This window comes from Typha angustifolia, chromosome 11 (assembly GCF_048772165.1).
Source record: "Typha angustifolia cultivar Huaian chromosome 11, ASM4877216v1, whole genome shotgun sequence".
In the NCBI taxonomy this organism is placed as follows: domain Eukaryota; kingdom Viridiplantae; phylum Streptophyta; class Magnoliopsida; order Poales; family Typhaceae; genus Typha; species Typha angustifolia.
Window position 1 is genome coordinate 4647093 of NC_133249.1, and position 17074 is coordinate 4664166.

The 17074-nt window shown below is 44.1% G+C and overlaps 3 protein-coding genes across 3 annotated transcripts; 1 reads left to right on the forward strand and 2 right to left on the reverse strand.

Moving 5' to 3' along the window:
* Positions 1-459: 459 nt before the first annotated feature.
* On the forward strand, positions 460-2293 carry LOC140770676 (uncharacterized). Its single transcript, XM_073111925.1, has 2 exons — positions 460-1533; positions 1617-2293. Exons 1-2 carry the CDS (start codon positions 698-700, stop codon positions 2254-2256), a joined length of 1476 nt encoding a protein of 491 aa, XP_072968026.1. The 5' UTR covers positions 460-697; the 3' UTR covers positions 2257-2293.
* An 86-nt stretch (positions 2294-2379) lies between these two features.
* LOC140770677 (probable xylan O-acetyltransferase 10) lies at positions 2380-4731 on the reverse strand. Its single transcript, XM_073111926.1, has 6 exons — positions 4414-4731; positions 4121-4332; positions 3836-4007; positions 3560-3759; positions 3114-3272; positions 2380-2832 (listed from the first exon to the last, which is right to left on the reverse strand). Exons 1-6 carry the CDS (start codon positions 4579-4581, stop codon positions 2493-2495), a joined length of 1251 nt encoding a protein of 416 aa, XP_072968027.1. The 5' UTR covers positions 4582-4731; the 3' UTR covers positions 2380-2492.
* Positions 4732-6277: 1546 nt separating this feature from the next.
* Positions 6278-15101, reverse strand: LOC140769979 (probable xylan O-acetyltransferase 10). Its single transcript, XM_073110911.1, has 6 exons — positions 14760-15101; positions 14457-14673; positions 7514-7685; positions 7233-7432; positions 6987-7145; positions 6278-6873 (listed from the first exon to the last, which is right to left on the reverse strand). Exons 1-6 carry the CDS (start codon positions 14944-14946, stop codon positions 6534-6536), a joined length of 1275 nt encoding a protein of 424 aa, XP_072967012.1. The 5' UTR covers positions 14947-15101; the 3' UTR covers positions 6278-6533.
* Between the last annotated feature and the right edge of the window lie 1973 nt (positions 15102-17074).

Sequence of the window (17074 nt, forward strand, 5' to 3'; positions counted from 1 at the left end):
TTCTTTCATGTTCTGCCATCACTTACGTTGCCTAATAGTTCAAGTTTTTGATTAATTAATTCTCCTATGCTGTTAAAAAAAAAAAAAAAGAATCATCGTACTTAGATTGGAAAAGAACTGAGAAATATTTAATAGGAAACTAAAGTTAAATGTCTTATAATTGCAGCTTGCAGAAGGTTGTAAATTTGCCTTCTAATAATACCAAACTTCGGAGACAGTCAGTTCATATTTGTCATATCCTTTGCAGTAGCAGCAAAATGGATAATTGAGCCATCAGGAGAGAACCAGTTACCTGAAGACAGCCAACTTTTGACTCAATATAGATCTCTTGCATTCTGGAGAGTACCTAAAGGAAAGCCTTCAGGTTGATGAATTCCACAAGTAATCACTAGTTTAAAAAAGAATAGTTAGGAAGTACACAGAGTAATTGAAATGTAAATGCTTGTGGGAAGTAAGTTATCTCAACTACACAAAGTTGTCTCTCTCTTTGGTTGTAAGTTTCCAAATTAAGAAAAGTTAAGAGAATATTGTGTACACACAACTAATCAATCTGTCTTAATTTGTTAATCTCCTTCTTCAACTATAGATGACTAAGTTTGCCTGATTGGGGAAGGAGAGTTTTAGTTGCCTTCAACTTCATTCCTTATAAATTCCATGGCGAAGTGGGTCAATTTGGCAAAGCATTCTCCTTTCTCTTATGGCTTCTGGTTCGATTCCTGATGTCTGGGGATGGATCAGAAGCCTTGCACCTGTCAATCAATGGAAGACAAAAGATCCACATTCTCTGAATATTTGTACCTCTCAAGAAGCAAACCAATCTCTCAATCTGTTGATCAACAAAAGCTCCACCTCAAGATTCAATTTCTCCATCTTTGCCGAGTCCTACATCCCCATCTCCCTTTGGACCTCCAATTCATTCCAACAGAAAGCTACAGATGACGGCATATTAGATGAAGAGACCATGCTCCAATTCTTTTTCAATATCATCAGTGGTGTACTAAAATATGGGCCTAATAACAGGTCTCCTTTCAGAGAGTCAGCTATACAAATCTGTGATGATTTTGATGTTGTGTTCAATGTGGCATTCCTCACTCTTGTTCTCCTGGTCTGCATCTACGAAGCTCCCTCTGAGCTACGTTGCAAGTTTGTAGTCGCACTGAGGATGCAGTTAACAAGTTCGAGTTCGAAAGAAGCATCAAAACAACTGATGCGTGTCCTCGGATCAAACCTCGAAGAGCTATGGATGCGATCCCTGAACCTTGGCATCACCAATTGGATAATCGAAGTCCAGGACACTTTCATGTCACCTTCTCCGTTGTTTTCGTATGCTCTTTCAGCAAGCAGGCTATGGAAAGTGCAGCTCTATTGCCCAATTGTCGCCATGAGCCTTGAATATCCAAGTAGTACTACTAAAGATGAAAGACTGCAGTTCTCGCTAAACTACCAACAGTTCGAAAGCGTGATCCAACTCGCATACAAACTCGTCTTCAACGAGAACTGGATCGATGTCATGGTGAACGTTGACAACATAAGGTTTGTTAAGTTATCTTCGTGCACTAGGATCGATGCTCTTTAATTTTTACGTAGAATCTTGACATATTTTACGGTCGTAATAGGTGCGACATCAACCAACTTGTGTCTGAAGATCTCATGGCGAAGCAAGGCTATGGGTCTGGAGAAAAGCACTTCCTTTCGCGCATATGTTTGCGGCTGACTCCTACTCTCCAGTCTGATATCTTGTCGGTTTCGGTGAACAAGTCTACCGAGAATCCTATCCACGAAATCGGCCTAGAGAAGGGCTTCGAGGGCTCACTGCAACCACCCACCTCTATGGGTCTGAGTGTTTCAGCCTCTGAATCAATCACCATGAGCTTGAAGCCATGGAAGTTTGAGCAATCGGTTTACGGAGATAGCACGATATTGGATTGGTTTCTCCACGACGGCGCCAACGGGAAGGAGGTCTTCTCATGTAAACCGCGAAAGTTGGCGCTATGGAGTCCTAGATCATGGTTTAGGAACAGGTATACAAGTGCCTACAGGCCATTTACAAGACAAGGAGGGGTTATATTTGCAGGAGATGAGTATGGAGAAAGTGTTTGTTGGAAGGTCTGTGAGGAAGCTATAGGGAAGACAATGGAGTGGGAGATTAGAGGGAGGATTTGGTTAACCTACTGGCCCAACAAGAGGTGGAACTGTCACAGTGAGACTAGGAGATTAGAGTTTACGGAATCGCTCTTTCTCACTATTGAAAAGTAGTCTATAGACCACTAACTAGTTCTTCTCTCTCTGTAAATATAGTTCCGAGCCTTGAATAAATTGAGCCGAATTCCACTGAAATTGAAAAGCTAATAGCTATGATTATGATTTGGTTGTACATAGTTGCTAAGAATGCCCAATTTGGTGTTTATCCATTAACGAAAGCTATCTCTATATGGTCCAGCGCTCACTTAGTTTATGGACTCCACAAAAAATTTCAAATAAATAAAAACCATCTAAGGGAAGAAGAGCTTGGCATAGAGCAGCTCATTCCAGGTATCATGCAGACCAGGCAAACACCAATGGACACAGTCTGCATAGCTCTCGGGGTTAGCAAGCTTCTCAGGAGGGATAGGAGCCCACTGCTTCTTGTATATTTGTGTGTGCGCATCCCTGCGATATTCAGAGAGCTGGGTGATGTTAAGAAGGGTGATGGGGACTCTACTGGTGCTGAACACATTCTTCAGCACTCTCATCATGCTCTTGCTGCTTCCAGGCCCCCAGTATGATGGATCCTCGATGGGTGCTGTTTGATTGTAGCAGTTGCCATCTTCCTCTCCTCCCCATTCTTTGCTCCTGACAAAATTAATATACATTTTGAGCACTAAGTATAATTAGGAAAAGTTTATACTTGTGTTAAATAAACCAATGGCGTTTGTCATATCGTAACACGCCTTGTATGTGACCTCCATGCACTGCTTATAGACAAATGTTGGGTAATAGAAAATAAGATTGGCGAGGATTGACTTAAAAGCTTAAGCGGCACAATGTATATCTAATCTTAAGAATAAAAAGTTGAATCTTTCTATTATTTTTTGGTAAATGTATAAAGGAATTGTTTTTATGAGTCAACTCACCTCCTATGAGTGGGTGACATGCTGGTGAAGAATACCCTTGTCTTGTGAGGATCCACGTTCTTCTCTACCCATTTCACCATTCTCCTCAATGCCAAACTATAAGCTTCCTCGTTTTCCATCTCTGTTATTTCCTTTGTGTCATCTTGAAAAGAACCTCGCCTGAAATCGAAGAGATCATATTGTATTGGCAAATTGCAACTGTTAATCAGTCATTACTAGAGATGTAAAAGGACTAATTTCCTTAAGACTAAATTATTCCCCGAAAGAAATTTAGTTTGATTTGATTATAGTAAGGGTACTCTGTAGTTTACTCGTTTAGCAATTTAGTTTATAAGCGTAAGATTAAGTTAAAATCTAAAATATTTAGGAGTAAATTTAAGTTAAAATTGAGCCAAACGACACCCTTATACAAAGAGAGAGACAGACAGACAAGAACAGAAACTTACAAAATCTTCGTCTTGGCATGAGACATCCACCAGAGATACGAGTTGAAGACCAAGATGTCTACTCCCTTCCAATGCTGAGCATGCTTATAGATGGAGCTCACTCGAACAACGGTACCATTGCCCTTGGGTCCGTCGAGTGTATCAGAATTGGATTCGACAAGGAAGGGAGCCCAGTAGAACTCAATCGACGCATTGTAATCCTAAGATATTAACCCAACAACCATTAGCTCATGAACTGAAGTATATATAAACGAAGCATAAAGCAATAGATGTTACCTTAGCTTTAAAGACTTGGTACGTGTAGTTGCTTTCCATGGATTTTGCACTCTCCGGGATGATTCGATGCAGGAGACAAACCATGGAAGCAAACTGCCCACGGTTCAAGGAATCCCCAACAAACATCATCCGTTTGCCCCTCAATGCCTCCATCATTAAACTAGCATTGAACCTGTGGAGATGGACAAGAAGCCCAATTGAACATTGACGCCTAGTAGTTTGTTCATTTTCAGCATTTGCATCGTTAGTTTTGTCTGAAGAACAGAGAGATTAAGTGCCACATACATGGGGAGAGAGCAACCATGAGGCTTCCATCTCCAATGCTGGTAACCATTGTCCGGCCTACCATAGGCTTGGCATGTCAACTGCGGATGGATGTATGGGCACTCCTCCTCGGCGTACAGCGGCCGCGACTTCTCGTCGTAGACCCACTCCCCGTCAAAAATATCACAACCCTTCTCACTCTCCCCGACGGCGAAGGCCGCCACCTCATGGTCCTTCTCTAATCAAACATCGAGTTAGCACACTGAACACAAGATTTATACGTTGCACTTACATGCTTTTGTGGCATCTCCTACATGTTGTTGTTGTAGTGTTGGATGCTTTAATCCCTGAGGATGCAGAAATGGCTGCCGGAGGATGCAGCTGAAATCTTCGGTGTAGAGGACGGCGACGAAGATGATGAAGGAAAAGGTGAGGAAGTAGGATGTAAGAGAAGGCCTTCTGTGGAGGAAGAGGAGCTTCATCTTGGCTCTAATTCTTAGGATGATGTGTAGTGCGACTTTGGTCCTCTGGTTAGGAAGTATTTGAAGGCATTAAGCTGCGGAAGTGGTGGAATTCACGGTTAATTAATACAGGAGAAGAGCAACCCTGTGTGCTGATCTCTTGTTTGATAGTTTGAGCGAACAGCTATAATTATAGTTTAGGTACTAAAAAGATTAAGAAATGTATCAATACTAACCTGAAACACGTAGGGATGAAAGTAATGCGATTCACGTTTAATTAAATTAATTCACTTGGTCATATTCAAGAATCATCATCACCTGATGTTACTTTTACTTCACATACTTTGAATTTCTACAAAAGTAGACGTCCAACGTTAATACCAGAAGCTACACCACCCCCAACTTTCTCACTATTGTCCAAATTTAAATTCTTTCTTACCTAACTCTTCTGATGCGACTCCACATTTGCATGTTGCTTCAACATCAATTCAAGCACTTCCAAGCCATAGTGACACACCAACAACACTACCTTGACAATTCTTAAAAGTCCAAACTACTTCCTACCAAATTGAGACTTCTCATCGAATACTAGTGATTAGATCACCAACTAGTTGTCTAAGACTCAAACCATAACCTTACTTCAAATTGTTTTACTAACACTTTTTTAGTTTTATCCTCTCTTACTTTACCATCTAAAACCTTTGTGTTTTTCGAAAGCAATCAAAGATAGAATTGACATTCTGCAATGCAAGTTCACTTTGAAGTTCTCTTAGCTAATCAAACTTAGTCTTTTTTATGTCCTCCACCTTCTCGCAATAGTGCCATTTGTTATAAGTGGGCTTTTAGAGTTAAAACAAAATCAGATAGTACACTTGATCTTTACAAAACTAGGTTAATTGTCAAAGGCTTTGATAAAAGGATGAAGCGGATTGCTCAGGTTAATTGTACAATTTGTTCGACCTATGAGATATTTGATATGTCTAACACATTCCTTCCTGGCATGTTAGAAGAAGCATTTAGGGAACAACCTCAAAGCTTTATAGACTCCAAACATTCTAATTATGTGTGCAAATTATACAAATTTATCTATAGTTTGAAACAAGGCTTTGTGGCTTCTATTGTTGGTACATCTTTTTTTACTTTCAAAAATATATTGGTGCACATGTTTGTCTTAGTTCATGTAGATGATATAATTGTTACAAGTAGCAAATTATCCCATGTCTTCAAATTAATTACAAGACTTCAAGAGCACTTTTCCATGAGTTCTTTGGACCAAAGTTCACGAGACCCAAATAAAAAAACAAAGGTCTTCATCTTAATCAATTAAAATATATTATTAGTGACCATTTACATCACTCAAAAGCATTCTCTTGAAGATACCATCACATTAAGACACATTACTGGTGCACGACAGCATTGAATAATAATAAGGCCAGACACTACATTTAGTGTCAACCAACTATGCCTTGACTCGCCCACTACAACACCTCTATTTACAGCTAAATGAATGCTAAGATACTTGAAAGAGACACGACCAGACTTTTATATGCCTATTTTATAAAAAGGAAATTACATCTTAATGATCTTTGTATTATTCAAGATATATAATTAGAGTCAGCTATAACAACCCGATCTCTTTTGATATTTCTTTTTGTCCGGACTCAACCATTCAAACATAAAATTTCTTTTGTATTATTCAAACTCTACTATGAGTGGCGTACATGCATGCATGACATGTAAGTTCTCTATAACTACTGGAACGAAGCTAGAGCTCCATAGTGTCGAGCATTCAAAGGCATTTTCCAACTTTTCTCACACTTAGGGGTCGGGGGACAACATGTAGATTAGAATTCCAGCAGAAACAACGTTAGTACGTGAAGTATAAAAAATATATATACTTGATTCTTTTTTCTTCTTTTCAGAGTAGGGAATGAATGGCAAGTATAAATAGACAAAAAGCATAGAAGCATCCTCTATGGGAAGAAGAGCTTAGCATAGAGCAGCTCATTCCATGTATCTTGCAAACCAGGCAAGCACCAATGCACGCAATCTGCATAGCTCCTGGGGTCGGCAAGCTTCTCAGGAGGGATAGGCCCCCACTGCTGCTTGTATATCTGGGTGTGGGCATCCTTACGGTACTCCGAGAGCTGGGTGATGTTGAGAAGGGCGATGGGGACTCTACTAGTGCTGAATACGTTCTTCAGCACTCTCATCATGCTCTTGCTGGTTCCAGGGCTCCAGTATGATGGATCCATGATAGGAGTTGTTTGATTGTAGCAGTTGCCATCTTCCTCGTCTCCCCAGTCTTTACTCCTGCCATATGAGTGCCATGGTAGATTCATAAGTAGGAAATTAGTTTAAACTTATGTATGCATGTCTCTAAAGGTTAAAAGTGATCCATGCATAGAGCTGCATGGGAAATTCACCTCCAATGAGAAGGAGACATGGTGGCGAAGAACACTCTTGTCTTGTGAGGATCCATGTTCTCCTCCACCCATCTCAACATACTCTGCAATGCCAAGCTATACGCGTCCTCTCTTTTGATCTCTGTGATGTTCTTCAGCTCATCATGGAAGGAGCCTTGCCTGAAAACGACCAAAAGATTAAATCTTTCGTTCTGTGTCAGCTTAAGCTTTTAAGGAACTCAGAGAGAGTGAGAGAACTCGGCATACATGATCTTCATCTTGCCACCATTCATCCACCAGAGATAGGTGTTGAAGACCAAGATGTCAACTCCCTTCCAGTGCTGAGCATGCTTATAAATAGACTCCACTCGAACAATCCTATCCGTTACTCTGTGAACGACCGCGTCGTCGGAGTTGGACTCGACGAGGAAGGGAGCCCAATAGAACTCGATCGAAGCATTGTAATCCTAAGAGAATTCAACGGGCATTAGCTCTAGAAATTAAAGTCAAAAGAATTGGAAATGAGGCTAACGTACGTAAGTCTGTACCTTAGCTTTGAAGACTGTGAGTGAATCGTTGGTTTCCATGGATTTTGCATTCTCTGGGATGACTCGATGCAGGAGACACACCATGGAAACAAACTGTCCACGATTCAAGGAATCCCCGACAAACATCAAGCGTTTTCCCCGTAGCATTTCCAGCATTAGAGTGGCATTGAAGCTGTTCAAATGGAAAGTCCACAGTGAGAGAAGTTCCTATTTTACACACCATATTCTGCTCTTATTAATTATTTATAAACCCCCTACTATATGATCACTTACCTTGCTTTTATTGCCTCTAAGAACATCCTCCTACAATTAGTCGCTAAAATATCACTTAATTTACCTATACTCGTTCAAGTACTAACAGGGGCAATGTGTTAGGCTAGCCGGTGGCCATATGTGCACTCTTGAGTCTTGACTCTTCCTCTATATAAGTCCTATGGAGAGAGAAACGTAAAACTGTAAAATTAATTTAAACCCGATATTAAAATAATATATTCTCATTGAAAGTGTGGAAAGATTTTCTTGTATATCACGTATGATTACAGGGGTACATATATAGCAGCCAAAGGGAGAAATTCAAGCCTACCTCTAAGGCACAATTACAGCCACAATTACATGCCTAATTATAGTGGTCTAACACTCCCCCGCAGTCTAATCGGGAGCTTCGCTAACGGTCAGACTGGACCGAAAATCCTGGAAGAGTGAGGTAGGAAGACCCTTAGTGAAGACGTCTGCGTACTGTGATGTCGTAGGTACATGAAGAACTCGAGTATGACCGAGGGCAACTTTCTCTCGAACAAAGTGGAGATCAATCTCAACATGTTTTGTTCGCTGATGTTGCACTGGGTTGCTGGAGAGATATACGGCACTGACGTTATCACAATAGACCACGGTAGCTCGGCGAGGTGGATGGTGAAGCTCATTTAACAACTGTCGCAGCCAGGTAGCTTCAGCAACACCATTTGCCACAGCTCGGTATTCTGCCTCGGCGCTGGACCGTGAGACTGTGTGCTGGCGCTTGGAGGACCAGGACACCAGGTTGTCTCCTAGAAACACTGCATAGCCGGAGGTAGAGCGACGGGTATCCGGACAGCCAGCCCAGTCTGCATCCGTGTACACGACAAGGTCTGTAGGTGAAGAGCGGCGCATAGTTAGGCCAAGTGAAAGAGTACCTTGCAGATATCGCAGAATCCGCTTGAGAGCCGTGAGGTGAGGCTCCCTGGGGTCATGCATATAGAGGCACACTTGCTGAACAGCAAAGGCGATGTCTGGACGGGTGAAAGTCAGGTACTGTAGGGCACCAGCTAGGCTGCGATACTGTGTGGCATCAGCGACAGGAGATCCCTCGGCAGATAATTTGGAGTGTAGATCAACAGGGGTGCTGCATGGCTTGCACTCACTCATCCCGGCTCGCTCCAAAATATCTTGCGTGTACTGACGCTGAGAGAGAAATAACCCAGTAGCAGACCGTGACACTGAAATACCCAGAAAATGGTGAAGTTGACCCATATCTGTCATAGCAAACTCACGCTGAAGGGCCGCAATGATATGCTGTAGAAGACCAGCAGAGGAAGCAGTGAGAACAATATCATCCACATAGAGCAACAACAGAGCTGTATCGGCTCCTCGACGATATATGAAGAGAGAGGTGTCTGACTTTGCTTCAACAAATCCAAGCGAAATAAGATGAGAGGCAAACCGCTGATGCCAAGCACGCGGCGCCTGCTTCAGACCATATAGTGATTTGTTGAGTCGGCAAACAAAATTAGGACGAGAGGAATCCACAAAGCCCGTGGGCTGAACGCAGTAGACTGTCTCTGTGAGAGTACCATGCAAGAACGCATTCTTCACATCCAGTTGGTGAATAGGCCAGTCCTGAGAAAGAGCCAGAGAAAGAACTACACGGACTGTCGCGGGCTTGACCACGGGACTGAAAGTTTCATCATAATCAATGCCAGGCCGCTGCGTGAAACCCCTGAGAACCCAGCGAGCCTTGTAGCGATCAAGAGAGCCATCAGCGTGCAGCTTGTGACGAAAAATCCACTTGCCCGTAACCATATTAACACCAGGAGGTCGTGGCACAAGACTCCAGGTGTCATTGGCGAGCAATGCATCAAACTCAGCTTGCATAGCAGCGCGCCAATGTGGATCAGTCAGGGCATCGCGGACGGAGCGAGGCAGCGGTGACATGGCCACAGCATGGAGATTTAGGCGATCCACAGGTTGGGCGATGCCGGCTTTTCCGCGCGTGCGCATGGGATGCGCGTTGTCGACGGGGGTGACGGAGACGGGGCGTGTGGCCACTGTGCGGCCGGTGGTGGTGGTGCTGGTGGCAGCAGCCCCTGCGGGATGGACGGAGGCAGCAGCACCGGGGCTCCCAGGTGGCGAGGCAGGGGAGACGCTACTGGCAGTAGGTTGTGCAGGTGACACAGGGGACAGCTCAGGATGTGACGCCGGGCTGGTGGGTATACCTGCATGCACAAACGGAGCTCCAGGAGCCGGAGTGGTAAGGTCATCCTCATCAAGAAGGAAGTCCAAGCTGGAGGATGCCATGGGCGTGGTAGACATGTTGGCGAAGGGGAAGGAGGATTCATCAAAAACGACATGGCGAGAAATAAGAATGCGGTTCGACTGAAGCTCCAGACATCGGTAGCCTTTGTGTTCGGAGGAGTAACCGAGGAACACGCATAGAGAGGAGCGGGGTGCAAGTTTGTGAGGTGCTGTGTCGGTCATGTTAGGGTAACAAGCACATCCAAAAACTTTGAGATGGTCGTAGGAGGGTTGGGTGGAATAGAGGTGGGTGTAGGGAGTTGAAAAGGCGAGAGTTTTGGTGGGGAGGCGGTTAATCAGGTAGGTTGCGGTGTGAAGTGCCTCGACCCAGTAGACCGGCGGAAGACTTGCCTGAAAAAGAAGAGATCGCAAAATATTGTTAAGTGTGCGGAGAGAGCGTTCGGCCTTTCCATTTTGCTGGGAAGTGTATGGACACGACATGCGAAGTGCAACGCCGTGGGAGAGAAAGAACGTGCGGGCCGCAGAATTGTCAAATTCGCGGCCATTGTCACACTGGATGCTCTTGATGGTGGTGCCGAATTGAGTTTGAACATACGCAAAAAAATTTGAGAGAGTGGAAAATGTCTCGGATTTTTGACGGAGGGGAAAAGTCCAAATGTAATGGGAACAATCATCCAAAATGACAAGATAATATTTGTACCCAGACACACTAACAATAGGAGATGTCCAAAGATCACAATGTATCAAATCAAAATTATTAAATGCTCTAAAGCTAGAAGACCCAAAAGGCAGCCGTGTGTGCCGACCGAGTTGGCACGCATGACAGATGTGGTCTAGATCATCTTTATTGCAGGAGATAACACTGGAACTGATGAGTTTGGACATTGCTTCACGCCCAAGATGGCCGAGACGCCGATGCCAAATCGAGGTAGGTGCTGCGATGAAGGCTGCGGTGCTGATGTTGGGTGGGAAGAATGGGTAGAGGTCGCCGGAGCTATTGCACCTGGCGATCACGTTCCTGGTGTGTAGGTCCTTCACAGAAAGGCCAAATGGATCAAATTCAATAGAACAGTTGTTATCAGTGGTAAAACGGCGAATGGAAATCAAGTTCTTAATTATATGTGGGGAAACTAAAACATCATTAAGAACAAGATGACGATGCGGGAAAGAAAAGGTTTGTGATCCAGTGGCTGTTACGGGAAGAAGTGCACCATTTCCAACAACGATGGATGAAGGTGTAAGTGATGAAGGGGATGAAACAGAGGAGAGTGTACCAGCGTCCGCAGTCATGTGGGAGCCAGCGCCCGAGTCGGCATACCATTCGGAAGGTGGTGGTGGTGGGGTGAGCGACATCGTGTTGAAGGACTGCACCAACGAGTCTTGGTTCCATGCACCACCATGAGTGGGGTTCCAGGGTGCCGACGCAGGCACTTGATAGTGCGCGGGGTGCCCCTGGTGCGTCGGTGTCGAGGGCGCAGCTCCCCCGTAGACATACGGCGATGGCGTAGTGTAGCCGTATCCGCCTGGAACGCCGCCAAACGGGCTGCCATATTGTGGAAAGGCGGTGAAGGCCTGCTGTGGCGGTGGTGGGCGGCCATATGGCCACATCTGCAGAGAACCAGTCCAGGGCTGGCCGAAAGAAGGGTGTACCCCTGGAGGTGCACCGCTGCCAGGAAGCTGCTGCTGACCTACCCCTGGAGGTGCACCGCTGCCAGGAAGCTGCTGCTGACCGCCACGGCCGCCACGGCCACGGCGACGGTTGTTGGAGCGCTGCCCGCCGCTGCCGCTGGGCGCCCCAGAGGGACGATGTGGAGCCATCTGGTTCACCTGTCGCGGCGTGTTGGAGGGTGGAGTCGGGCCGGACGCGACCGGCGTCATGACGAGGGCTGCAGGCGGTGAAGGAGGCCGGGCGTCGATCTCCAGTTCCTCCAGCAGGAGATGGGTGCGTGCCTCGGTGAACGTCGGAAAGGGGCGGTGCATCTTAAGAATCGTCACCATGTGCCGGAATTTCCCGTTCAGGCCACGGAGCAGAGTAAGGACCATCTGACGATCGCCGATAGGATCGCCGAACTCAGCGAGAGACGCCGCCATTGTCTCAAGGCGACGACAGAAGTCGGTGATTGACAGGGAGTCTTGGCGAAGGTTGCGGAATTGCGTCTCGAGGAGGAGGGCACGGGACTCCTTCTGCCCAAGGAACTCATCCTCGAGATAGCACCACGCCTCACGTGCGGGGCGCTGCCGGATCATGAGGGACTGCTGCAAGTCGCTGGAAATGGTGCCGTAGATCCATGTCAGCACGACGCAGTCCGCCTGGAGCCATGTAGGGCGCTCGGGAAGTGCCTCATCCTTGAGGACGTGGTGAGTCAGCGCGTACTTGCCGAGGACAGTGAGGAACAGCCCACGCCACTTGGTGTAGGTGTTCGTGGCCTTGTCGAGTATAACGGGGATGAGGGCCTTCACGTTAACGACGGCGGTGGCCTGAGCCCAGATGGCCTCGTGGGCGGCTTCAAATTTGTCGAGGGCCTCAATGTGGAGACGGGCTTCCTCGTCCTTGCGTGCCTGCTCGGCAAGGGCGGCCTCCTGGGTTGTGGCCGCATCGCTGGTATCCGGCATGGTGGGAAAAGAGAGTGGTTGAGATCAGCGACCGCGTATGCGTGCAAGGGGCAGGGCAGGGCGGGCGATCAAGGCGCGGCGATCGGCTCAGCAGCGCTCCGGGCGAGTGAATCGGCGGCAGGAGCGGCGAGAAGGACCGGCGGCGCGTAGACTAGGATTGCGGAAGGGTAGCGGATTGTAGCCGCTCTGATACCATGAAAGTGTGGAAAGATTTTCTTGTATATCACTCATTAAGATAGTATTAATAAACGTCGACCAAAGGCAGCAATCAATGAATCATGCACCCAATTTTGTACCATGCCATCCCGTGCGATCCCACTACGCTCAAAGACCTTCTTATTCAAAAGAATCGAAGACAACCGACCCATCTCTGCGTGCGTCGGTCTTCTATTAGAAGAGGTTAATATAGTAATAAATGGGTCGATTAATTTGACGGCACTTTAAAGGACAACCAATTAGCCGTACGCAACGTCCCCATCGGTCCAATCGAAGACACGATCAAGACCAAGCATCGATGTTGAAGAAGAACGTGCCATGGCTCATAAAAGTAAGTGCGTGAATGATGCAGTGGCTGGATGAGCGGTGGCACCGCATGTGGTGCATGTGCTGGTGTGCACGTACACCATCACATGAAATGCACCGCACCGACACGGACGGGACTTAAATGGTGTTGTGCTGGTGGGAGTATTACCATCGGAATCCTATATTATTATTTTTCAAAAAATTAACATATATATATATATATATTAATCGGTAAGAGTTACAAAACGCTCCAGAAAACGTACAAGAGGGGCCCAGAAGCTCCCCTCCCATGTATAACCATAACACATGATACCAGCAGCATTTGAAAGCTAATCTGCAGTTTAGTTTTAATATTAGGAGAATGATACGACTATGTACACTGCCTTACATATGGATCCATCCATACATATACACTGCAGGTGTTCTCCATATATTTTATGTCAAAGTACACTTGGACCCTAGCTAGCTAGTAATCGAACAATGTGGTGTCCCAGCTCACCAGTCCTAGGAATCATAGCTTCCAGTAGGTAAAGACCTCAATTCTGGCACTTGAACTCGTAGTTAGTGGGTTCTTTTCTCAAAGGAAAATAATAATAATAATAATATATATATATATATATATCTTTTATAGATGAAAGTAGGAAGAGACACGTGTGGGGAATTATTGACTTCAAGCGCGGACCTATAGTTAGAGGATGTCATGTAGTATATTCAATATATAATATAAAAAATGTTTCACTTTCCCAATGGTCCGGTACGGTGTTTTTGTCGTAATATTTAGTTAGAGGAAAGTAATTATAAATATCCATACATATTCATCCCTATAGGTTTTAAGAAGGTCTTAATTTTAACTATCTTCCCTGCATAATTTCGAGAGGGAGAGAGAAATTTTAATTTAATTAAATTAAATTTAGAGATAACAAAAGAACCCTCGGCTGGTTAGAAGTTAAAAATCAATCAAATCGATGTAGGTAAAACCTGAATAGTGCTCGATTTAGGAAAAGCTTGGTATTGTTTCTAGGTTTGGGCAATGATGTTTCATTACTGCTCCAACCGGCCTTAGTGACACCTGTTGAATCTGGACCACCTAGTAAGCTTCTCAATCGTCAAGAGGAGTAGAGACATTTTTGTCCAGAAACAAAAACAAATTATGACAACAAAAAATAAGGACAATAATTCAAAGGCTCCCTGCATCTGCCCAACAAATTTGCTTGAATTGGTAATAATAATAATAATTAATTAATTAATTAATGAATAAGAGAGAGTATAGCAAAAGGAGGAGGAGGTGGTGGTTGTGTACCTTGGAAGAGAGCAACCATGAGGCTTCCATCTCCAGTTCTGGTAGCCATTGTCCGGCCGGCCATGGGCTTGGCACGTCAGCTGGGGTTGGATGTAAGGGCACTCCTCCTCCGCGTACATCGGCCGCCACTTGTCGTCGTAGATCCACTCCCCTTGGAAGATATCACAACCCTCCTCATTCTCCCCAATGGCGAAGGCCGCCACTTCATGATCCTTCTCTATTCAAACATCAAGCTATTAGCACGCCAACAACTCCAGAATCCAAATCTAAGGTGCCACTCTACCGGCACGCATCTTTTCTTACCTTTATTATTTGATACTTGCCGTTGTTGTTGTTGTTGTTGTTGTCCCCCGGGGTGGTGCACGAGAGGGTGACAGAGGATGTAGATGAAGTCCTCGCCGTGGAGGACGGCGACGAAGATGATCAAGGATAAGGTGAGGAGGTAGGAAGTGAGGAGATGAGGTCTTCTATGGGGGGAGAGGTGCTTCATCTTGGCTTCACGCTCTTGAGAAGGAAAGTAGAAAGACCTTAAATTGGAGTCGATGACATCAACAAGGGAAAGAATTAATCTCTCTCTCTCTCTCTCTCTCTCTCTCTCTCTATACTCTTAGCTCTCCCCTCTCCAGACTCGCCAAACTCGAACCAGACCATTTAGCCAGAGATGGTCAAATCCGGATTTGACCAACTTGGTCTTAGGTGTCATACAATTAAGGTGTTGAATTTGTGAGGCTAGAAAGGGGATTGGAGGAGTGCAATTCACGTTTCTAGGAGTACAGGAAAAGGTACAAAGTAAAGGTTTTGAATCCGCTGTCTTGGAAAGCAGTTTAACAAACAATTAATTAATGCAAATGTTTTATTCGGCTTTGCTGTCTTATTCTTTCAAGTTTCAACCACTCTCCGAATTTCATTAATGAAAAAAAAATAGAGAGATTAAAAAGAGATTTGGTGAGATATCAACCTCAGCCGTTGGGAAAAAAGTGGCATGCCTCTCCAATGTCACCACCCACTCCCACACAATGTCCAAAGAGTGGTTTCAAGCTTTCTACACCATGAGAAGATAAACTACTGCCATCCACCAAAACAAAAGGCTTAATCTATTGATTACAAATCGATCCTCGTGGAGGAGGACAGTTGTTATCATGGGCAAATTTCACAAGGGGTTTGATCAACTAATTGAGATTATTCGGCGGTTGCTTTAGAATGGCCATGCTTGCTGGGTCTTCCTGTGGGAGAATACAACTTCTACTGGTCTCTGGATCTCCCTCTCCAGAATTTGGAGGAGGTGAATTAATGCCTGCCTTTCTCTCCTTTTTCCCTTGTTTCCTCCCATGTCATTGAGATCAACTCATACATTGTGTTCATTTCCAGCTAGAAGTTTGTGAAGATCTGGTGACATGCCTTCACATAAATACTTGAGTAAGACTGCTTGACTAATTAAAGAAAGAATCAGTCTTCATAACCATTTTAGTGGTGAGACAATCATGATCGTTCTAGTTGTCAATTAGCCTTCATGATTAAGGATTGATGCCCATGAGTTGAATACTTCCATACATCCTATAAGTGTGTTTAGCATTGATGCCAACGGGATTGGGTGGGCATAGACTAGTAGATTCTTTATGACGGATTAAGACTCTTCAACATAGCACTAATAATTTGTTAAGCTTTCCCTCCAGTTTAGTGTGCTCCCTAGAACTACTCTAGCTTTAGCCGTTGGAGAATGATCTAATCTTTTATTCATCATGTTAGACTCCAGCTTTTCTATTTTCTAATGAGATTTTTTTTTTTTTTTGGGGGGGGGGGGGGGGGGGTGGGGGTATAAATATACCCATAAAAGGTTTCCATTTGTGAGTATGTAAATCATACTTATAAGAATTGAATAAAATACTGACCCGGTTAGAGACCATCAGTGGGTCACCTAGCATATTGTTTTGTTTAGAATATATTAAATGTTTAATAATATATTTATATATTAAAATAATTAAATTGTATAAAAATATCTATAAAAGAAATACAATTGTATTTCTTCTATTATTTAGTCAATTCTAATTAATATTTAGGCTAAGCAATCTAATCACTTTTAACTAATAATTAGGTTCGAATTGATATGTCACTCAATATTTACTATGTCAATTATATTTTCGGTCCTATAACAAAATCATACTGGCTTGATGGGTAGTTCACCGGTCTGATTATCTGATTCGGTCCGATTTTGATAACTATAATATAAATGTTAGAAAATTTCTCGCAGTAAATCTAAAATGTTAGGTAGATATTTCTAGAGTGAAAAGCCTCATACATTGCCCATTAGGCCGAATGGGAAGCCCATTACAGCACATAGCTGGACAGTAAATCTTTATTTATATATTTATTTTCAATCACAAACCCATAAGTTATAAACTAGATAAAAGCCTAAAACCAATTCTCCCAAGAAAGAAACGGACTATAATAAACATAAACCAAGTGCATATAGCGTGTAACGTAGATCTAATTCAAATAAAAGCATTTGTGCCTAAGTGTTACTTTAATAATATCAACAAAGCAACAGTAGAAACAAGTTTTATTGATGGTTAAAATTCAAAGAGCAAGCCTCCACTAATTTGACAATATAAACGGGAGGA

What these genes read in the sequence shown, in the direction of transcription:
- LOC140769979 (XM_073110911.1), bottom strand. Translation starts at nt 14,946, where the DNA reads ATGAAGCACCTCTCCCCCCATAGAAGACCTCATCTCCTCACTTCCTAC. An exon ending in CATGGTTGCTCTCTTCCAAG is followed by an intron (nt 7,686 to 14,456) that starts GTACACAACCAC and finishes CCATTTGAACAG; the next exon opens with CTTCAATGCCACTCTAATGC. An exon ending in TCACAGTCTTCAAAGCTAAG is followed by an intron (nt 7,433 to 7,513) that starts GTACAGACTTAC and finishes GAATTCTCTTAG; the next exon opens with GATTACAATGCTTCGATCGA.
- LOC140770676 (XM_073111925.1), top strand. Translation starts at nt 698, where the DNA reads ATGGCTTCTGGTTCGATTCCTGATGTCTGGGGATGGATCAGAAGCCTT. An exon ending in GTGAACGTTGACAACATAAG is followed by an intron (nt 1,534 to 1,616) that starts GTTTGTTAAGTT and finishes CGGTCGTAATAG; the next exon opens with GTGCGACATCAACCAACTTG.
- LOC140770677 (XM_073111926.1), bottom strand. Translation starts at nt 4,581, where the DNA reads ATGAAGCTCCTCTTCCTCCACAGAAGGCCTTCTCTTACATCCTACTTC. An exon ending in CATGGTTGCTCTCTCCCCAT is followed by an intron (nt 4,008 to 4,120) that starts GTATGTGGCACT and finishes CCATCTCCACAG; the next exon opens with GTTCAATGCTAGTTTAATGA. An exon ending in ATGTCACCCACTCATAGGAG is followed by an intron (nt 2,833 to 3,113) that starts GTGAGTTGACTC and finishes TAATTTTGTCAG; the next exon opens with GAGCAAAGAATGGGGAGGAG.